The 23096-nt window shown below is 44.7% G+C and overlaps 1 protein-coding gene across 4 annotated transcripts; it reads right to left on the minus strand.

Moving 5' to 3' along the window:
• Nucleotides 1-11873: 11873 nt before the first annotated feature.
• On the minus strand, nucleotides 11874-22855 carry FXYD5 (FXYD domain containing ion transport regulator 5). 4 transcript variants are annotated; one of them, XM_039850036.1, is made up of 9 exons: nucleotides 22750-22855; nucleotides 22399-22459; nucleotides 20523-20612; nucleotides 19709-19806; nucleotides 18232-18333; nucleotides 14521-14550; nucleotides 14361-14435; nucleotides 12138-12183; nucleotides 11874-12047 (listed from the first exon to the last, which is right to left on the minus strand). In XM_039850036.1, the coding sequence occupies exons 1-9, from the start codon at nucleotides 22838-22840 to the stop codon at nucleotides 11939-11941; spliced, it is 702 nt and encodes a 233-aa protein (XP_039705970.1). In that variant the 5' UTR covers nucleotides 22841-22855; the 3' UTR covers nucleotides 11874-11938. The 4 variants fall into 4 exon arrangements, with proteins under 4 accessions (XP_039705970.1, XP_039705972.1, XP_039705971.1 ...); XM_039850038.1 differs by having other exon boundaries at nucleotides 18232-18330; nucleotides 19709-19765; nucleotides 22564-22759; XM_039850037.1 differs by lacking the exon at nucleotides 22750-22855 and adding an exon at nucleotides 22564-22748 and having other exon boundaries at nucleotides 19709-19765.
• Nucleotides 22856-23096: the final 241 nt, after the last annotated feature.

The following is a 23096-nucleotide window of genomic DNA, read 5'->3' on the forward strand; positions in this document are numbered from 1 at the left end:
CAAAGGGTGGGGGGAACAAAGGTGGGAAAAATGGGCACCAGCCCTTTAAGTCTCCTAAAAGTCACTTCAGCTGAGGTAGAGGGACTTGCAACAACAATGACTGCCTGCTTCTTTGTCTGCAACTCTGTGATCAGAAGCAGCAATAAGTGATCAGAGCCCAGATTCTTAATATTTGGAGGACAAGGTGCTTTTTGCCCACCTGGGTCCTGAAGGGTGTATGTGAGCTGCTCCATGAACACTTTCACAGCTGCCTGCCACAGGGCTGCTGCTACTGTGCTAAGATCCAAAGCTGACTGAAATTAACCAAAATCTACCATCCAAGCCTTGTCCTGGAAGTTTTCGGTCTTTGATAGACTCCAAAGTCAGTTACATAAGACAGATTCTGTCAGTACAATTGTTGTCTAGGTGGTGAGACAGATTTCTGGTGCTTCCTACTCTGCCATTCCCCAGAATTCACTCTGAGCTTTTTTTTGAGGGGGGCGGTGATGGAATTGTTCTAAAATTGATTGTGGTGATGATTGTATATATTTGTGAATGTAATAAAAACCTTTGATTTGTACGCTTTAAAGATGTGAATTGTATAATATGTGAATTATATTACTAGAAAGCTGTTACCAAAAAAAAAAAAAAAAAAGTGCTGCCCTTCCCAGAGGGAAGCAGTTCAATAGAATCAACCTGCCATCATCAAGCTGGCTAATCCTCTTAAGGAATGGTGCCACATTGGGGATTCATTGTTAGTCTTTGTTGCTGGCATATTGGACACTTATCAGTAGCCAGATCAGCCTTCTGATCAGAAAGTTCTTGCTGCTGAGCTCATGTACAACTTCCATTACTGCCACCTTGGCTACATTGTTAATGAGCTGATTGAGCAGTGACAGGAGTGGCTAGAGAAAGTGGCTGACTGATGTCCACAGAATGGGTTATCCTACCTTCCTAAAATCTTATTTTCTGTGGTCACTCTTTGGTGAGCATTCACGTGGGACACAATCATCTTCCCATTCTGGAAAGATCTATCCATGTATCTCTTCCCTGACTTCCTTGTAGCAGTCTCTGATCATCTAACAAAACCATTTTCTTTTTTTAAACTTTAAGTGTGCTGATTACTCTAGCACACATCTGACACTGCACACAATTATAATAATGTTGACTGTGTACCCTATGTTATACTCTAAATCTCCATGACTATTTTGTAACTACAAATTTGTTCTTCTTCATCCCTTCACCTTTTTCACCCAGCCCCCCAGTGCCCTTCCCCTCTGACAATCACCAGTTTGTTCTCTGTATCTGAGTCTGTTTTCATTTAGTTTGTTCATTTCTTTTTTCCTTGGATTCTGCTTATAAGTGAAATTATATGGTATTTATCTTTCTCTGTCTGACTTAGTTCACTCAGCATAATACCCTCTAGGTCTATCTATGTTGTGGCAAATGCTAAGATTTCTTTCTTTTTTTTTTAATATCTAAGTATAACCAAACCATTTTCAACCAGTCTCTGACCATCTAGTCAAACCATTAGTCACAACGCATGAATTGATATAGATCCATATTTATGAACATCTCTCCTTCTTGCACCTGGTTGCCCAGGTGCACTGCTCAAATTTCTGACCATTTGGAAAATTTCCTTTACTCCTATCCCCTGGGACTGTCCCAGAATGGAGCTGTAGTGATGTAGCTGTTCAATTTTGGGTGGTGCCCGCATGTCCTACAGAACTATATGTAAACCATACCTGAGTTTTTTCTTCCTTAATCAACTGGTCATAACCAATGACCAGGAACTCCCCATAACCAATAAGTATGGTTTGAGAGAGAGAAGGCAAAGAAGCAGGAATCAGGGATCTGGGTATCCGGGTGCTTCCTCATGCAAATTACTTGTGCCTTCAAGACCTCCACAAATTGATGCTGTATGCCTAATTTTATGACTTCTCGAATCAGGCAACACACAGGTAATGATGGGTGGTATCTCAGTTTGCACAGTATCTTAGTGGCCCATGGTCAAGTGTTTAGTCTCTATTAAAGCCCAGTAGAAAGCCAAAAACCATTTCTCAAAAGTAGAGTAATTTTCAGAGAATGGCATGACTTTGCTCCAAAATCTTAAAGGTCTGAATTGTGATTCACCTATAGGGGACTGCCAAAATCTCCAAACAGCATCCCTATCCACCAATGACACTCAGGCACCATCATATCAGCCTGAATCCATTGCAGAGCTTTTCTTTTTCTGGAGCTCACTCAAAACTGGTAGCATTTCAGATTGCTTAGCAAATGGGTTACACCAGTCTTCCCAAATGAGGTATATGTTGATCCCAAAATCCAAAGGGGCTCCCAAGGCATTGTGCCTCACTCTTAGTGTCAGGAGGGGCCAGATGCAGCAACTTTTCCTTCACCTAGGAAACATGGCTCAAATCACTGGACCCCAAGAACTTCTAAGGGCCTGAAGTGACAGGTCCTTGAATTTTTGTGTGTGGGATTTATTTCTCATCATCTGGCTCATAAGTGTCACCAACACTTATTGCTCATCAAAGCTAATCATCATGATATCATCAATGTAGGACCAGCATGATGTCCTATATAGAAGGAAGTGAGTAAGGTCAACCCAGACCATATTATAACATTAGGGCTGGAACATGGGTATACCTCTGAAGTGGGACAGTGAAGGTGTATTGTTGGCTTTGCCAGCTGAAAACAAACTTCTTCTGATGTTCTTTTCTAACAGATATAGATAAAAATAACATTTCCAGGTCAATAACTGCATACTAGGTCCCAGGAGATGTGTTGATTGCTCCAGTAAAAAAAAAAAAAAAAAAACATTTGGAACAGCAGCTGCAATTGGAGCCACCGCCTGATTAAGTTTATAATGATCTACTGCCATTATTCAAGATTCCTCTGTCTTCTGCGCAGGCCAAAGAGACAAGTTGGATTGGGTTGTAGTAGGAATCACCACCCCCACATCTTTCAAGTCCTTGGTGGCACTAATATCTGCAATTTGTCCAGGATTGTGGTGTTGCTTTTAGCTTAGTATTTTCATAGGCAGACTCCTAATGGCTCCCACTTGCCTTTTCCTACCATGTTATCCCTCACTCCATGAGTCAGGGAACCAATGCTGGGATTCTTCTAGTTGCTCAAGATGTCTATCCCAATTATGTTTTTCAGCATTGAGGAAATATCCACAGGTGTATTCAGGAACTGATTAGGCCCTCTGTGAGACAGACCTTCCCCCCAAACACCATTGATCACCTGACCTCCATACTTCTTCTCTGACTGGTAAACCACAGTGACATTTTAGAATTCCAGAAATTAGAGTCTGTTTAGGCCCAGTGTCCAGTAATCCTTGAAAAATCTAATTATTTCCCTTTCCCCAGTGCATAGTCACCTGGCAAATGGCTACATATCTTTTTGGAGAAGTCTAGGAAAAAAATTAACAGCATACATTTTTTGGCAGTGTAACAAGATCAAAGGAGCCTCAAAAGAATCTGGCCTCTCCTTGATCAAGGGCTCAACTGAGGGAAGTAATTGAGGGGCCATAATCTCTACTTTGGTCTTTCAGGGCAGACTCCCATTTGCTAGGCCCAGCACTTATTCACTTTTTCAAATCAAGCAAGACTTTAGTAGGCTCCCTACTTACTTCATTTCTAGGAGATACCATGATAAATTAGTGAATGCCAAAGATCTCTGGGAGTCAGACTATTCTTATTACTGTTTTAGCTTCATTAGCCACTGTAGTAACCATGTCCACCTTATATTTGTCATATAAGTGCCACCAGCTCCCTACCACCCCTGGGTCCCATCATACCTACTGCATTTAGAGATCCCCATTCAAAGGTAGCCAATTCCACTAGAATTTCTGAACTACAAAAAAGAGCCACCACAGAGGTCTTAAAGGATGCAGAACTCCCCCTCATGAATTTATTTCTGATAGCTACATGCTAGCTAAAGATAGCGATATCATTGCATCTCTTGACCCTCCCAGTGTATGTGAATAAGCAAGTCTTAAGAGACAAAGCTACTCAGCAATCCAATCTCCCTAAGCCTGTGTGGGTTTTCTTCCAGTTTTATTGAGATATATTGACAAATAAAAATTATATAGAATTAATATGTACAATATGATGTTTTGATATATGCATACACTGTGAAATGATTACCAAAATCAAGCTAATTAACACTTCCATCACTTCACATAATTATTCTTTTCCCCCGCTGTGGTGAAAACACTTAACATCTACTCTCAGCAAATTTCAGTATTATGGTAATAAATACAGTATTATTAACTATAGTTACTATACTGTACATTACATCTCCAGAACTTATTTATCTTATATAATTGAAAATTTATGCCCTTTGACCAACATCTCCTCATTTCTCCCACCCTCCAAACCCTTAGCAACCACCACTTATTCTCTGTTTTTATGAGTGTGAATTTTTGAGATTCCACTTATAAGTGATATCATGCAATATTTCTTTCTCTTTGTCTGGTTTACTTCATTTAGCATAGTGTCCTCCAGGTCCTAAGCCTTTAAAGAGTTTCCTCTATAGCAGGGGTCAGTACATTACCTCCCAAGGGCCAAATGTAGCCCACAGGCTGTTTTTGTATGGCCCATAGGCTAAAGTGGTTTTTACATTTTGAATTAAAATAAAATCAAAAGAATAATAATATTTATGACATATAAAAATGATTTGAAATTCAAATTTCAGTCTTCACAGACTTTTATTGGAACACAGCCATGTTCATTCATTTATAAATTGTCTTTGGCTGATTTTCTGCTACAGTGGGAAAGTTAAATTGTTGTAACTGACACTGGCCTGTAAAACCTAAAACATTTACTCTCTGGCCTTTTATTTAAAAAATTTGCTGACTCGTGCTCTACAATATACAAGGGACCTTCTGACATCTCAACCTCATATAGGCCGCCTTTGGGTCCATATATCAGTCAACCAACCAAGCAAATTATCAGAGCCATTTTTAGCCTGTCAAGATCATACAGTGAATCCAAAATCTCTGCTTAGTGGGCCGATATCAATAAATTTGTCCTGATCCAACTTTATATTCTCTACCTTGATTCCATACCCTTAAGATCCATTTCCACATATATTTTCCAGTTTTATGTTGATATAACTGGCAAACAGAAGTTGGCAAATTGTTTTGGTGTCACATTGCACCTCCTTGTGGGTCATATTTTGAACCTCACTTTTGGATTCTGTTGAGACTTGAGTCTAGTTATAGGTCTTAGAAGCAAGAAAAAGTGATAGGAGTAGGTCCTAAGGATCAGCCAGGACTTGTCAGACAACTGCCTTAGGGAAGGCCATTACGGTTTCTTTAGACAATAGCAGACTAACCTCTGTAGACAGGGGTGCAGGCTGCTTTTATGGGCAAAGAAGACTCAGTAGAATTTAGGGGTTTTAGGTCCTCAGCCTTATTAGAATCTGCTCATATGTCCCCATCCCAATTTTTAGGATCCTATTTCTTCCCAATCAACACCCTAAGTTTAACAAAAGAGACCCTGTGAGGTTAGAAGTTTCATTTGTGTTGTAATCCAGCCACCCACAGGATCTGACTTTGAGTTTGGTTTGCAGAACTCAGGCTCAAGGCTATGGAAAATAAGTTCCTTTCAGCACAGGCATAGCAGCTTTTAAGTTTCTTATACAGATCTTGAGCTGGTAATTTAAAGCTCTGAGCTCATCATTTCCTCCCGCCCCAACTTTTCCATCACAGAAACAACCAACCAACCAACCCAATTACACTCTTTATTTTAACTGAAATGTTCTATGGAAGCAAATACTTGGTCATCAGAGCCTTGTCTTCTATAAGAACCTGCTACAGGAAGCTACTGGTAATGATCTGAGTAACTGTTTTGCCACTTCATGCCATGAACCTATCAGTGCCCCCTTAACCACTAGAAACAGGATCATTAATGACTATAAATCTAGTTATATCAGAGAACCTATTCCAGAAAAACCTAGAACTCATCTCTAAGATTCTTTTTTTCTGAACCATTCTGAGACCAAATTCTGTGTCCGCGAAGGAGAACCACTAATGAGCGTGCACACACACGCATGCACACACACACACACCAGGAATTTTACCTTTCACAATTGTGGGAGCTAGTTAAGCTGTTTCTGTAAGGCTTTTATCTCTGTGCTTGAGGCTGGAACTTACAGTCCATGGAGTAGGCAGTCAGGAAGGGAAGATGGATGTAAGGCTGGGAGAGCAAAAACAATCTGGAACGCACAAGCACAAACTGGTGTCCACAAAGATGGACTGAATTCCATGTTATTTTTGTGGTCTCTGACCTTGGTAGTGCAGGTGTCTTGCTGAAGCCAGGGCTCTTCATCACGGGGCTAAGCACACCCCTGGTCCAGGAGTTGGAGAAGCTGAAGGAGGATCCAGGGGGAGGTAGAGCAGTTGTAGGCTGAGTTGTTGCCTTCCTTGTAAGCAACAAAATGCTGCTGCTCCAACTTCTACCCAGCAATTCCTCCACAAAGAGCTCTTACGGCCTTCCCTAACCATTAGCAAGAAGGAAAGTTTTGGGAAATGAAGTTTAACCTAGATAAGTGGACATATTGCAAAGTCAATTCAGAGGATGTTTCAAATCCTGTTTAATGTCTCCCTAGCAGGAGCTGGAGCCCATTAACTCACCAGCCTCACCAATTAGCAGCAAACATACCTCACCGAAGCAAGCAGTGACAGACTCTGCCAACACCCCAAGAAAAAAACAATCTTGCTTCATGTGAAGAAATCAGATTCCAGTTAATGTGATTTGGCCTTAATTTTTCCAGAATAAGAAATTGTCAGTATTGTACTTGGAAGCCTGGCTGCATTACAGGAGCCATTCCATTAGCTCTTGGCAAGGAATCTCTCCCTTGATATAAGGGTAAATGCAGAGGCTTCATTTCAGACACTATGCAACAGAAAAAGGTGTCTTATGCCAGAAGGGGTTTGAACAGCAGATGACAGCCTTTGGGGAGCATTGAGGCACTATTAGAGAGAATTCTAGATGTTTTTCCCAAGTCTCAAATTCAGTGTTCTGTCGTCTGGAGGTCTCAACAGACTCAATTCTTAAGAATTATCTTTTCCTTCCATGTTTAAATAAAAATAGCTTAAGCCCTGATCCCTTGACTTGGGAGAAACTCAGCATCCTCCTCAGCAGATCAACAAATTCTTCAGGACTATTGTTTTCCCTGATGGTATTCGGGATATCCTGAACTCAGCTAAAGACTACATTTCCCAGTTTCTTTTTGCGGATAGAGGTGGCCAATCAGACGCAAATAGAAGTCTTTGGGAGGGGATTCTGGAAACTCTTTAAAAGGGGATGAGTCACCTAGTGGTGCATTTCCCCCAACTTTTTATTTTCCTCTTTCTTTTTTTCCTGAAATGTGGCATGATGGCTGAGGCTCCTGCAGTCACTTTGTGACCCTGAGGATTGGAGCCACATGCTAAGGATTAACTCAATTTCTAGCCCCTCTCTCCTTATTGGAGGATAGGGAGTGGGGTTGAAAGTTTTAAGCTTCTAATCATGGCTTAGTCATTCTGGTGATCAGCTCCCACCTGGGAGTTCACTAAGTGGTGCCTCATTAGAACAAAAGATGTGCCTATAACCCAGGAAATTACAAGGGATTTAAGAACTCTGCATCAGGAACTGAGGTCAAAGACCAAATATTAGAATAAAAGATGCTCCCAGTGCTCTTATCGCTTAGGAAATTGTAGGGTTTTAGGAACTGCATGCCAGGAACTGGGTGTAAAAACAAATATATGTATTTTTTATTATTTCACAATGACCAAACTGAATCACCTGGGGAGTTTCTCCCTCCACCCCAATTAGGAGGTCCCATTGTACATGACACTTTCAGAATCCTGTTGCTCTGTCTCTGGTCCAGGATCAGAGAAAGTCGACACCACGCAGAACATAACTGCTTTTTTGTTTTCAATTTTGTCGTGTTTTATATTGAGGTATAGCTAACACATAGTAAAGTACACAGATCTTAAATGTATATGACACTCTGGTCAGTTCTGACCAATATATACATTCCTGTAATCTGCACCACTATCGGAATACAGAACATTTCAATCATTCGAGAACATTCTTTCGTGCTCCTTCTCAGTCAACCCCCAACCCCCACAGTAGAGGCAACATAATAGTAGTAGTGATGCAGGATGGGCAAATCTTTCCGAGTGAGGGAGGACTCAAGCCTTTCACCTACAAAGAGAGAGCATCCTTGACTGCGTGCAGAAAAGAATTCAAGAACAAGTCAGAGTTAGAAACAAAAAAGAAAGTTTATTCAAGAAGCAATAACGCTCCATAGACAAGAGAGTGGTCTCCTCTCAAAGCCAGAGAATGAGTCCTTGAGTATTCCAAGAACTGGGTTTAAATCTGTTTTCCTTTCAGGGGATGGGTATGCAGCGTTAAAAGCATGGGAAGTACTTGTTAGCAATCTCAGCAGGAATTTTCTTGTAGGTTCCCAGTGGTCTGGCCTAGTCTTATGCCGATCAGCCAGGTTCCAGTGTCTAACAGCACGTAGCAGGTTCTGAATGCAGCCTGGTTTAATATTTACTCAGTTTGAGTCGTCTTCATGCCGCTTTCCTATATTATTCAAGGCAACTATTATTCTGACTTCTATCATCGTCAATTAGCTTTGCTTATTCCAGAAATTCATTTAAGTGGAATTATACAGTCTGAGTTCTTTCATATCTGGCTCCTTTTACTCAGAATAATGCTTTTGCGATTCATCCATGTGTTGTGTGCACCAGTCGACCCTCCTTTTTATTGCTGAGCAGTATTCCACTGCACAATTTGTATCTGCTCACCTATACTGTGGACTTCTAGGTCGTTTCCGGTTTTTTGTATTTTACAAATATTGTTGTTATAAACAGTCATGGACAAATCTTTGTGTGGACATCTGGTTTTCTTTCTCTAGGATAGATATCTAAGAATTGAATTGTCGGGTTGTATGTAAAGTGTACATTTACCTTGGAAAGAAACTGATAGTTTTCTAAAGTGATTGTACCAATTTTACACTTCAAGATATAGCAATATATGAAAATTCTACTTGCTCCACATCCTCTTGAATACTTGGTATTGTTAGTCTTTTTAATATTAGCTTTTCTGTGTAAAATAGTTTAACATTCTGGTTTTCATTTACTTTTTACTGATGACCAATGATATTGAGCATTTCTTCATGTGTTAATTGGCCATTTAGATATCTTTTGTGTGTGTGTGCATAACTGCATCTCAATGCCCACAGGTTAGTGACTGGACATTGGAATGGTGTGGCCAAAAATCTCATCACCTTCACAACTATACTGGCCAGAAGAAAATAGCCAATTAGATAGAAAGATGGTCTCTCTTTTGGTCTTCCAAATATCATAGCAGGGCCTCTAATTAGCAGAGCTGATCCACATCCAGAACCCTATCCCTGGGGCATCTGGAAAACATAGTATTAGCTTTTTCATCTCTATCCCATGGGAAGATGGAATGAGGGGTGAATGGATGTAGATTGTCAATCCTCCACTCATCCACGCAGTGGGTCAGCACTGCCCTCGATCTGCCCTGGAGGCCGTCAGGTATTCTCCTGAGCTGGTGAATCCTCAAGCACAGGCTGTGCTCCAGTGGTGGCACATGAGATGATTTTAGGCCCCAGATAATTTTAACTCACATTGAATTCCATCACAGAAGAGTAAATCACTTTTTGAATATCTTTTAATTCATCAAATGATATGAGGGAGGAAGGATCTGTGTAGTAAAGAATTAACCTTACCCAGAAAGAGGTCTGGCTTATGCTCTCAGCTCCTGGAAAGTAAGCCCCTGGAGTGTCCTGCCTGGAAAAGAGCATCTTTGTTTACTCAGGGGTCTTGGGTCACCCCAGATAGCTTCTAACCACGGAATTGATCGTGGGGTCTTTGGGCCACAGGTGTCAGCTCAACTTCCAGAGGAGCTAGAAACTAAGGTGACTACATGGGTGGTTAGTCATTTCTTTCTGATCAAGCTCCAATAAAAGCTCTGGACACCAAGGCTTGCAGGATCTTCCGTGCGTGGCAATACTTTATGCATGTTGTTGCACATTGTTGCCAGAAAGTAGCACTATCCATGGCTCCACTGGGAGAAGACAGCTGGAAGCTCTGTGCTTGGAACTTTCTTGGACTCTGCGGCATGTGTTTCTTTCCTTGGCTAATTCTAATTTGGTTTATTTTACTGTAATGAACTGTAACTATGAGTATAACAGCTTTCAGTGAGTTCTGTGAGCACTTCCAGCAAATTATTGAATCTGAGGGTGGTCTTGGGGACAAACTTGCAGTTAGTGTCAGAAGTGATGGTGGTCTCAGGCCTCCCAAGCTCTGCAGTGTCTTTGGGAAGACACTTTATGGCCTTCTCCAACAGAGTAGACTCTGGTCTCTGGCTCAGTGCCTTCAGTCAGCAACTCATTATCCAGCTAGAATACAATTAATCTCTTTGCCTGTTTGTTTTCTTTGGGTTTATCTTTATGGCTATCTTCTATTTATATCAAGCAGTACTGGTTTTCCATATCTGATTGTGCCTTTAAAATAAATGTTATTTACGTTAAAAAGGGAATCAACATATGTGTGTGTGTACACATATGTAATATACATGTATAGGTATATATACATATATATATGTATATGAATGATATTCCTTCCCAGTTAAGCATCTATTCTGATTAGTAGGTGGTAGGTGCCAATCAAAAAATATCTTTAATGTCCTCCCTATATGTATATAATATGTATATCCCATACAAGATATATCAGATATGTAATATATGTATATTATTCTCAATATATGTATATACATAATACAGAATATATATCACATATATACAATGCATATCACATCCAACATATGTATTTGTTTTCATTGGATTTATCTTTTTGGCTATCTTCTATTTATATGAAGCAGTACTGTGTTTCCATATGTGATTATGTCTTTTAAAATAAGTTTAAGTTTAAAGAGAGTGGATCTCTTAAAAGTAAATAATAATACAAGTGGGATGAAATGTGGCAAAAATTGAGAAAAAAAAATATAGAGAGTCATACTGTGATACACTCCAATATTCTTTTGTACTTTATTACTACTTTTCCTTTTGTTTTTTTCCTATGCTACTCACAGCCCACTAAACTGATTTCATAACCCATAAGGAGGCTGTGACCTGAAGTTTGCGAAATATTGTTATGCAACCACTTGTCAATAGAACCTTGTCTCTTTCCTTGGCATGATGACCCTTAAGCCTGGGCAGAGGCCTCTGCCCCAAGCCTGTGCTTTGAGAGCCCACTCTGGAAGCATCTGGCTGAGCAACTACTCATGGACACAGAACCCAAGAGCCTTCAGGAAGTGCCTACTGGAGCCTACGCCCCTTTCTGACCATGTTCTGGGAATCAGAGACCCTGGAATTCTCCACCCAAACTGCTCTGAGCCCACTCCAGGGCCGTTATGGTCTTCTTGGTGGGTATTCCCTTAAATCAAGAGGTAGCCCAGAGCCAGTCATCTGTGGGTTGATAGTATGGATGACACTTAGATGTGCAAGCTGAGTGTCCACACTCATGTGTGTGAGACCCCTCGCAGTGCAGGAGGGACCCAGAGTGCGAAGAAAAGAGGATCACTGTGGGCCCGGGATCTCCACTGTGCTTGCCCAGTTACCAATGTTACCTTCACTGTTAGGGGTGAGCTGGCACTGGGCAGAATCCAGCACTGACCCTCTCAATGGCTAGAGTCCCCACAGCCTGCTCGCTAATCCCTTCTGCTTTATCCCAGGCCAGCTTCATTCATTCTTGCCTTTGTTTGTGAGTGCATGACCCCCTCACTCTACTCCTCAAGGGGACCTTCTCCAGCCCCTGCCACTTTCTTCCACTCCCAGTTATGAATGATCGGAGATCATGAGACAAGGACCACAGTGCTTTACTTTTTATCTGAACAGAATGGTGCTGGGGGAAGCCAGGTAGCCTTCAGGGCAGGGAGGGTTGGGAAGGTAGGGGGCTCACGCCATCAGCTCTGGCTCTGGCTCCATCTGTGTCTTCCCTCTCAAGCTGGGCTTTACTCATTATGCTGTAGGCTCTGCAAGGGGAGGGAGGAGGCTGGTATGAGCCAGTGGAGGCTCAGTCTCAGGTGTCATCAGGTCATTGGCCCCACTTCCAAAGGGCTCACCTGTTATAATTCCGGCATAATCGGGGCAACTGTCTACACTTGCCACCTGTGGGTGAAGGAAATGATCCAGTCATGAGTTAAAAGAATGTTGATTTCTACATGTGCTCTGGATCCTGGAAGAAAAAGCCCATCAACCGTGCCCCTTGGGAAGCATCAAGGCAACTCTGAGCAAGTGATGAGAAGCAGACAGCAGAAGAGCTGATGTAGGGCCCAAGGGAGGAGCCCCCCCCTACACACAGAGGAGCCCTTTGAAAACCTTCCCACCTTGTGTGTTATTCGTTTGTTCAGCAAATGTTTAATGTGCACCTACTAGGTGCCAGTTACTGATCTAGGCACTGGGGACACCACTGTGAACAAGAACAACTAAAATCCCTGCTCTAGTAGAGCTGACATTCTAGTGAGGGAGACTAACAATGAGAAAACCAACTAAGTCAAGCGTATGGATGGTGATAAGTCAGATGGTTATGAGTGCTGTGAAGAAAAAGAAAGTCAGGAAGGAGGCAGAAGACCTGAAGGAGGTGAGGGGAGAGCCACTTGGATCTGGAGGAAGGGTATTCCAGGCAGAGAGAACAACCTGGATGTATTAGAGGAGGGAGGGTTAGAAGACAAAGGGGACTTCTGAAATCAGCCCTCTTGTCTCCTGGCCACCATCTCTGCCTCCCCTGCTCCCTGGCCTCTTCTAGGCCCTTCCTGCAGTTATTGCCACATCAGCTCATTCCTGCGCCCAGGGTTCTGCACTTACTCCTCCCTCTATTTGTTTGTTTGTTTTTTAAATCATCGTTCTCATCCTCAGGAATCAGTTCCGATTTTACCTCTTGAGAGGGAACACCTCTCCCTGTTCCTCTCAGTCACGTGGTATGGCTTTATTTTCCTCATGGTCATTATCTTTCTCTGTATCCACTCTGCTCATTAGTGCATTTACTTGTTTGTTGTCATCCCCCCACCAGATGTCAGTTCCCCCAGGGCAGGACCAGCATCACAGCACAGGTTGGGCACAGAGTAGGTGTCCAGAAATATTTGTCTTTGGAGCAATTTATGTACCCAGAACCAACATTCAGGTTCTGTCTCCAATTCTTATGTGCTGTGTGGCCTTGGGAAAACCCCTCAACTCTCTGAGCCTCACTTTTCCTACACAGGAGAGAATAGGACCAGGCACAAAGTCAGGATCAATAAACACATGTTGCTTGATCCCCAATTCAATTCAGGTATGTGTTAACAATCTCTTTTTATTACTGTTAGTGTTCTGCCTCCCATCTTAAGACTAAAAAGATGTGGCTGTGCCCGCTTCCCTGATGAAGAAGTTGGACAAGAGAGATAATGAAACTTGGTGTAGATTACATAGCTTAACTGAAAGCTTGCAAACTGGTGGCCCTCATATTTTATTTAATCTGCAGCATTTTTTAAATTAATTAATTTTTTTAATTGAAGAAATTATTTAAATTCCCTCCCCCTGTCCACCTCCCCCAAATCTGCAGCATTTTAAAAACTTTTAAAAAATAGTTCCTCTGTTAGTCTCCCTCTGCCTGCTTCCCTGTGCAATGCTAAGCCCTGGGAGGTTGACCTGAGAGTCCAGTCTCCAGCACCTTGCCCTCTACTTGAACTTTGGCAAGAGAGAAGAGGGCAGCGGGAGAGAAAGGTTTATACATCTGGTTCCCTTCACCCCTGCACCCTCCTGGCTGAGTTACAATGATGCAGTACCTGCAAACTTCTCTGACAGTTCCATCTCTCACCAGGCCCCAGCACAGCCATTATCTCCCCTCATTCTTTCAGGCCCATGTGATCACAGCTCCCCACTGTCACTAGTGCTGGAGGCCGCATGATCCCGTTACCCTGCTGCCACCACATAAACAAGCCCAGGCCAGCATGCTGGAGGGTAAAGACCACAAGGCGAAGAACCAAAGTGCCCACAGAAGCAGAGCTTCCTGTTAACCTGCAGTTGACCTTATTGCATGAATAAATCCAGCTGTGACCAGAACAACCACCCAGCTGAGCCCAGCCTACATTTCCAGATTGCACAATTGAGAACTAAGTAGATGGCTGCCATTTTAAGCCACTGAATTCTGGGGTGGTTTGTATGGCTATGAAGCTAGGGATATGCCTCATTTAAAACCACCTTGCCCAAAGGCCTTCAAGAACCTACCCCCCTCCCCCAACCTCAGAGTTTACTCCAAGGCCTTCCCCCTCCCATTCTTAGTGTCCCTCCCGCCCAATGCCCATTCTCACTGGTGAGGATGACAATGCCTGTGATGAACAGCACAGCTGCGACTATCAGCCCCCGTTTCCGGAGAGTGACTTCGTCTGCAGAGAGAAAAGCGGAGGAGTATGGTGAGAGGAGCTTCACCCCTCCCCTCCCCCACTCCCACATCCTCCAAGGGTAACTTACCATAGGAGAAGGGGTCATCCTCACTTGAACCTGCAGGAGACAGACAGGGAGCAAGTTGGAGCTCAACAAGGGTTTGTGGAGTAAACTGGTGAATGACAGGGTCAGGGAGAAGGGACATCTGTGTCTCAGCCTTGGTGCACTTAAAGCAAAACCCAAAGTCCTCATGTGACAACAGTCCGGCTCCCATCACCTCTCTAACTTCACCTCCTCACTCTCTCCTTACTCATTTTCTCCAGCCCTGCGGGTGCCCTACCAGGCCACGTGTCACCTCAGGGCCTTTGCACTGGCCGCTCCCTCTGTCTGGAGCACCTGTCCCCAGAGAGCCTCATGGCCTCCCCCTCAGCTCCTTCTCAGAGAGTACTCTGTGGCCCTTTACAGAAATAAATACTCCCCAGTCACTCTCTCAGCCTAACTCTGTTTTATTTTTCTTGATAGCAACTTAAAACCACTTGACATATAATTATTATGATTATTTATTATCTCTCTCCCCACTAAATGTCTGCCCCGTGAAGGCAGAGATTTTTATTGTCTTGTTCACTGTTGTATCCCTGGCATTTGAATAGTGGCTGGCACATAGGTAGGTGCTCGATGAATATTTTTTGAATGAACGAATGAATGAATAGACTGTGTGATCTATGGGCGTATTATTCCCATCTGTTCATTAGGGTCGGCTAGGCAGGAAGTGGAAGACAGAACCACGAGGGGAAGAACCATGGTGCCCCTAGAAACAGAGCTCCCTGTTGATCCCCAAACTGATCTCAGATGCATGAGTAAGTCCAGATGAGACCAGAAGAACAACGCAGCTAAACCCAGGCCAGACTTCCCAATTGCAGATTCAAGTTTAGTTCTCAAGAACTAAATAAATGGTTGTCATTTTAAGTCATTGAAATGTTTTTAGGTGGTTTGCATGCAGCATTCATTAATCTACTCAGGTTTTTATTGCATGTCTACCCCGTGCCCACCATCTGCCAGCCTCGAAGTCATATATTCACCCCACATATGTTTACCGAGGAGTAGTCTGCCCTGGAAATACACGGTGAATAGGAGATAGCCTATTTCCAGTCTGGGAAGGGAGTTACTGACTAGTCAGCCTGAGAGTAGGGTCCATCATGAAGTCTTTGCCTAGAGACTGCTTGGAGAGCATGGTGCTTTTAGTCGGATCGGCAGAGAATGGCCAGAAGACGGTGGAGAGCAGGAGTGAGCCATGGAGGAAAACAAGGGGCATCACTGAATGTCTATATTTGGGATTAAAGCCCCTCTCCCATGCCTACATATTCAGTGGGCAGGCACAAGTGTCCCCCGCTCCCACCCCTGGAAGCAGTTACGAGTGGCAGGTATGGAAATATTGAAATAAGCCTGACTCCCTGGTTAAGACCAGTTGCCACAACCTCCTGGCCCCTATCCTAGGACCTTGTGGAATACCCCATGATCCAGGAAGTAAAGGGTAACATCTGCCATGGCCAGGCAGGGGGCCTCCAGTTACAGAGCCTGGAGATACCTGTTATAAAACATTCTGAATATCACCTCTGCTCCCAGACCAAAAATACCAGAGGATTCCTCTCTTAAAAAAAAATCAATGCTCCTGCCCCTCTGGCACTGAGAAGTGTCCCCAGTGAAGTGGTTACCACTGTCTGATGCCCCAATGTGAAGCCAGCAGGCAAAAGAGCTGCCTCATGAACCCTGAGCTCCCCAGGCCAATTTCAGCACCTCACCTCCTAAACATGAACTGATGGCCAAGGATTCCAACATGTTCTGGAAAGTCGTGCCCAGAGGGAGGTATAAGCAAGATCAACAACATGGACAGAGGAGGAGGTTACAGAAAATGTAAAGGACAGCCTAGGTGGTGTGTGGTGCTCAGGCACCCTGGTGCGAGAGAGCCTGGGTTCAAATTCCATTCTGCCACTCAGGGCTGTGTGTCCTAGGGCCAGCAGAGTAAACTCTCTGAGCAGCAGCTCCCTTCCCTATAAAATGGGTTTACGACAGTTCCCACCACATAAGGCGGTTGTGAACATTGTGTGACTGAATACATGAAAGCTTAGCACAATGCCCAGCACAGAGCAAACTCTCAGCAAATATTGGCTGTTGTTATCATCTACTTGGTACTCTCCTTAATTCTGGGAACAGCTCCCCAGCCCTTCTGTTTCTCTTATTGTGACCCAGGCCACAAGGGGGAGCATGTAACCAAGTCTGGCCCTTCCCTGGGACCTTTCAAATCCAAGTAGGGATTCTTAGTGGAAGCTTGATGAAGTTTCTTGAAGCTCTGAGCTAGCGGATGACAGGAGCCATTTCCTCTCATGGTGGAGAACAAGTTCTAGCACAAGAGAAACAAAGATGGAGGAAGGGAGGTATGAGGGCTTCTGTGCTCAGGCTTTGGGGGGCCCTGAGGCTCAGCCATGCCTTTTACCACTTGGCTTCATGACCCATCAGCCCTATTGAATTTCTGTCACATATAACCAGGAATATGCAACAACACACATAACTCTGGTCAGCGAGGACTTAGAGCAAGTGAATCGGAGATATGAAGATGTTTTCTCAATTGGAAAGTGTGGACAGAGCGGTTACACCCCTGTCCCCACTTTCGTGCAACGTAGAAAAATTTCCTTCCCCAAGACACTTTATGTCTATCTGTTGCAAAATTGTCTTAATAGACAGATTCTGTCAGAATGAGATGATTTACTGCCATCACTGGAAAATTGTAACAATTATAAAAACTGTTATGGGGAATGGCATGGCCTTAGATTTGTGTCAACCTTGCACAGTTCCCAGTCTGCACACTGTGTGTATGTCAGCCTGGGAGTGGCCCAACCTACAGTACTTTCCAGTAGGGGCTGCTCCTCAAATGAATCATCACACGGCCATTAGAAGCCACCTGTTGCCTTCATCTAGGCTCAGCTCCCTTTCCCACTTCTCTGATAACATTAGCTACTCACTGGTCTTGAGAGGATACATCTCTTCCCTGACTCTTGGTCTATGCAGTTCAGACAGATGTACCTTGTTCTCCAGCCCCAGGGTTGGGGCACAAAACTCAGGCCTGACCAATCAAGCCTATCCATTTCCCAGGCTCCCATTGGTCAGATATGGGCATGTGACCCCAGTTGGGCCAATGAGAGTCAATTCTAGACCTTGGGCTACAGATTATGAGAAAGAGCTCTCTCTACCTGCTGAGTTTGTGATCTAAACTTAGAACTACCGAACTATTTTTGCCATCAAGAGGAGAAAGTCCACTTGAGAATGAAGACAACAGATCTGAAAGAGGTACCTCTGGACTTTACAGAATATGTATACCCAATAAGTCTTTTTATTTTAAGTTGGGTTTTCTGTATTTTGCAACTGAAAATCTCCTGCTCTAACAAGAAGACATACATAAAAGGAACACCCACAGCTGCATTTCCCAGCACCAGCCCCATGAAGGAACGTGAACAAAAGAGGGTCTATCAAGCTTAGAAAATGCTGCAAACTAGTTGACCCTCTTAGAGACATTTGCTGCAAATAAGCTTTATTAAGACTCTGATTAGTCCTGCCAAAAAAGAGACATGTTTAACTTTATCTCAGTTTCCCAAAGACCTTTGGCCGCAAACCAAAAAAATTTTGTTGGAAAATATATTAACAATTCCTCAAACGGATGCTCTGAGAAGCATCCTTAGGGAAATGCTGACCTAAATAGAGAATTAAACAAAACTTGTATGTTGCTGTTCTAGTGCCGGGCTCTACCTTCCATGCTGCTCTTGTCTGTGCCCGGATCTGTGATCAGAAGCACATCCATTCCCGTTGGTTGCTGCTTCTGGGTCTCTGTCTGGGTCTGTGTTGTTTCTACTGAGGTCAGAAGAACAAGGAGGGGAGGGTAAGAAATGAGTAAATCAGCAACATGTGCATCCACAGTACAGCAAGGTGCCCTCTCCCCCCATCAGGCTGGCACAAACCCAGGACATTCATATACCAAGTGGGGCTGTGAGAGTGGTAAAGGGGGGCTCGCACACTGCTGGTGGCAGGGCAGATCGGTACAGCCATTTCCCCAGCGGCTTTTAAAACAAATTTCAGTGTTCATGTCCTTGGCCCCATAGTGGTATGGGTAAAAGCAGGGCTCTAGAGCCAGAGTCCTGGACCCTGATCCCGGCCATGTCACTGACATGCTGTGACACCTTGGGCGAGTTAATCTGAGCTTCCATGTCTTCATCTGTTTTGTGTGAAGGTTGAATGAGTGAATATGGGTAAAATATATAGAACCATGACCGACACAAAGCACTGTAACTGTTTGATGGAGGAGGAAGGGAGAAGGTTGCTCATTGTTGCACTATGTCTAGCAGAAAAAATTGGAAGCAGCCAAGGTGATCATCAAGATGTGCATGGCTTCATTAACTGTACGTGGGCACCCTGTAGAATAGCACTCAGCAGTGAAAAAGAACAAGATCAGTGTTTTCACGGAAATGTGGGAAGAGCTTCCAAACATCGTTTCACAAGGGAAACAAAACTGATTGCAGAATAACAATCATATAATGTCCTTAAGCTCACACAAATACACCTCCCAGTCAATGTATTTTCTCCAGATCACACGCACGTGATACAGTCTCATTATGGAACCATCCCTGACCCAATGCTAACAGTGGGGGCCTCACAGAGATGGGGGTGAGAAAGATGGGGAATGAAAAGGGATTTCATCTGACCTACCACATTTTTATTATTTCCGAAGAGAATGTGTTTATGTACTACTGCATCATTAAACATGAATGGAAAAAAAAAACGAAGAGCACTTTTTGAATTATGTTAAGTTCCAAGAAAAAATTCAAAATGATTTTAAAATTTAAAAAAGAAAAAAGATAAAGAGATTAAAGGAAGAAATGAATGAGGTTGGCACATGGGGAGTTTCCGGGATGTTTGCAAAGCTCTATTCCTTGACCTGGTGGTGGTTACACAGGGGTTCAATTTAGAATAATTTGCTAAGTTGTCCATTTATGGTTTTTGTACTTTTCTACATGCATATTATTTTCTACAATTTCAAAAGATTTTTTTTAAAGAAGTGAATAGAGCTCCTGTTTGGTCCAAGCTGCCCCACCACAAATTAAACCAGGGGATTCAGAGCTGGGGGGCTCAAATGGGTAACTAAGGATCCAGGGTGTCAGAGCAAGAGGAGGAACAGTGTCTGTCCCAGGCCCATTTCCCCACAACCCACCCCCATACCTGCCCCACTCACCACCAGCCTGCAGGGTCGAAGTCTGAAGGGTGGACTGGAGTTCTGGGTGAACAGTGTCTGAAGTCCAGAAACAGGGAGGGAGAGAAGAGAGAGAAGATCTGGAGAAGGTCCATGGATGGAGATACAACAGGATTTCCATAGCAACTCAGCTTTGGTGTAATGGAAATGACTTAATTAACCCAGCCATTTGCTCACTGCCTACATACGATGCCAGTATCTCCCCTGCATCAGGCCCTTCCCTCCCACAGATACCCAGTCCCTTTCTCAGAATCCACCTGCCTCTGGTAAGAGCCCCCGAACTTCCTTTGGGGAACCATCCTTCCCTAACTCTTAGTCTACTTGGTTCAGTGGGGCTGGCACCAGTCTTGTTGGAGGTTGAACATGAGACTCAGGTCTGGTCAATCAGCTTTCTGTGCCTGTGGCCACATTATCAGCTCGTGGGTGGGCAAGTGACCTGAGCCTGGTCAATGACACTCAGTTCAGCAAATGCTGGATTGGGGAAGGGGAAATTCTCTTTCCTCCATGTTCTTAGCAGGTAGAATGGAAGCCCCAGGTCTCCAGATACCATCTTGGTCCCATGAGAGAACAAACTTCCTGAGAATGAAGCCAACACGGAGAAAACAGAACCAAGAGATAGAGACAGGTTCCTGATATCACCATTTGAGAAACTACATTGAGCCATACCTAAAGGTCTATCCCTGGACTTTTCATTTACACGAATTCAAAGATTCCTGTTTGGTCCAAGCTTGTAATTTTTATTGCTGTTCTTATTTACAGCGACAGGATCTTAACAGAGCTATCCCTCTTTCCTCACCTGATGTCTCCGTCGGGACACGAATGTTCACAGTGTTCACAGTGGCTGAGTCCACCAGAGAAATGGGTGTGGTCTTCTCCAATGTCTGTCCTGAGAAATCAAGGATGAGAAGCCAGGGAGGAGCCTCTGGTCTTCCTCTTACCAACACCCCCACCCTGCCCTCCCTTCTGAGATCTGGGGGGTAACTCAGGGGTTCTTGTCTGCTGGTAGAACAGCAGACCACTGTTTGATTGAACAGCTTCGGTGGTATCAATCCATGAACCTGGAAGTGTTTCAAGAAACACTGATGCCCCAGCACTTTTCCTCCAGCCCCCTCTCCCTGCCCATCCTTGTGGGATAGAAGAGACAGTTTAGCCTAGTGAGCCCAGCGTTAGAGTCAGCCAGGGCCCCGATCTCAAATTCTGTTCCCAACGACTTCCTCGCTGTGTGACCTGGAGCAAGTGAAAACCCCATTCTGAGCTTCAGTTGCCTCAACTGCAAAGTGGGGATAATTTAATCTACTTTTCAGGGCCGTAGAGAGAGTGAAATCAGATGGATACAGCAAATGGTGCGCCCTGGCCCAGCCTCCATCATCTCCCTCCTGGATCATCACAGCAGGCTCCTCCTTAGTCTTATACTACCTTCCCTGCCCCTACAGTACACTCCCTACAGGCAGCAAAGGAGGGAGCCTGTAAACACCTGAGGCAGATCATGGCCCTGCTGGCTCAGAGCCTCCCCTGAGTGCACCTTGCACCTGGTAAAAGCCAAAGTCTTCACGCTGCCCCTAAGTTACCACCCCACCCCCCACCATCTGGTCTCTTGTCACTTCTCTGACCTCTTCTCTTCCCACCCTGCCTCTTGTTTACCCCAACCCAGCCATGTAGCCTGCCTGCTGTTCCTCCCACTCACCAGACAGCACTCAGCCCTCAGATACCTGCTTGGCTAATTCTCTCACCTCCTTCAAATGTCTGCCCAAATGTCACCCTGTCGTGAAGCCTTCTCTGACCACCCTATTCAAACAATCCTTATTCCTCTCTATTTTTCTCTATAACATGTATAACCTTCTAGTATACTATATAATTTACTGATGGGTTATTTATTGTCTTTATGCATTGCAGTTTACACAGTGCATAGAATAAGATCTGACACATAGCAGCTGCTCAGCAAATACCTGTTGAATGACTGAAGGAATAGATGAAAAATATTTTATTCAAGAGAACTTTTCAGTGGAGCCTACGCTCTGGGTTCCGGGGCAGGCAGGATGATTAGATTCCAGCCCTTCCACTAACTAGCCTCTGGCACAGGCATTTCCCTTTGCTGAGCCTCAGTTTCTTCATTGCAAAAAGGCAGGACAATATGTATAATACAGTAGAGCTGAAGCTGAAGCAAGCTCCCGCACATGGCACTTGCCATGTGGAAAACACCTGCCAATGCCACCACAGTCACTGCCTACAGGAAGCACCTCCCAGGCAAGGGGGAGACATCTCCAGCTCTTGGACTGGTCCCCGTGCACTCCCTTTGCATTACTGTGCATCACCCAGAGGATCCAGGGATCTGCTCTGCTGGGAGCCCAGGGTTCCTGGCTGCAAAGTGGAAAACCAACACCGATCTCCCCCGCCAAATTAAACTCAGTGAGTTCTTCTTGGAGGTGAAATGGAGGCTGCTCAGCAGGACAGGCTCTGGCCAGACTCTTTGGAAGCAGCCACCTAGGTCTGAGGTGTCCAAAAAAGGTAGACCGCTGGCCCCCTCATTAGGGGTCCCACTTCCGGGTGCCAGCTCAGTAGGAGGGTGAGGACACAGGACTGGGCATCCAAACTCACCAGCTGCCCACCCAGCAGAGCACTCGTGGTGGGGGTGGGGGCTCTGGGGCAGGATGGAGACAAGGGCTGGGCCTTACCTCTGGTGGGGAGAATCAGGCCAACAATGGTGACGAGGCACAAGTGAACAGAGGGCGACATCTAAGGGGCAAGCGGGAGCTGGGGTCAGCCATGATGTCAGTGAGGCAGGCCCCGCACAGACCCTGGGGGTCCCTTCTGCCCGCTTCCCTCCCCTGAGCAGGTACCTCTGGTTTCAAAGACACTCTGCCAGGGCTGACAGGAGAGTCTCAGAAGTAGAGGTCCCCAGTCGCCACCCCCTTCTTCCCTCTGAGTCTTCAAGGAAGATAAGACACATCAGACCAAACTGGGCTTCCAATAGTAGCACACGGACACCCCCGAGGCAGAGGAGCACCTATCCTTCCCGGACTGACCCTGCGGGCACCGGGAGGCGGCTGGGGCGCAGGAGTAGATCCTGAGGCCTCTCCCCTCCCTCTGGGGCTGTCCCCCACGAGAAGAAGTCATCAAGGAGGGGAAAGAGGAAGAGTGAGTAATGTGCTCCTGATCTCAGAGGAAAAAATGAGTGGTATGGGGGCCTCGCTGCAGGAACAATAGAACAGGATGCTGGGCAGCTCTGGGGGGGACTGGTCAGAGAGGGATGGAGGAGGGTATCATTTCCCAGTTTTCTAACTATAGCAAAGTGAGCAAGAGAACAAAGGTCATAAAATTAGAGGCAAGAGAGTGAAAGCACAGAAACCTTCCACCAACCAAGAGGAGAAAT

The sequence above is a fragment of the Pteropus medius genome, unplaced genomic scaffold (assembly GCF_902729225.1).
Source record: "Pteropus medius unplaced genomic scaffold, Ma_sr-lr_union100, whole genome shotgun sequence".
NCBI classification, from domain to species: domain Eukaryota; kingdom Metazoa; phylum Chordata; class Mammalia; order Chiroptera; family Pteropodidae; genus Pteropus; species Pteropus medius.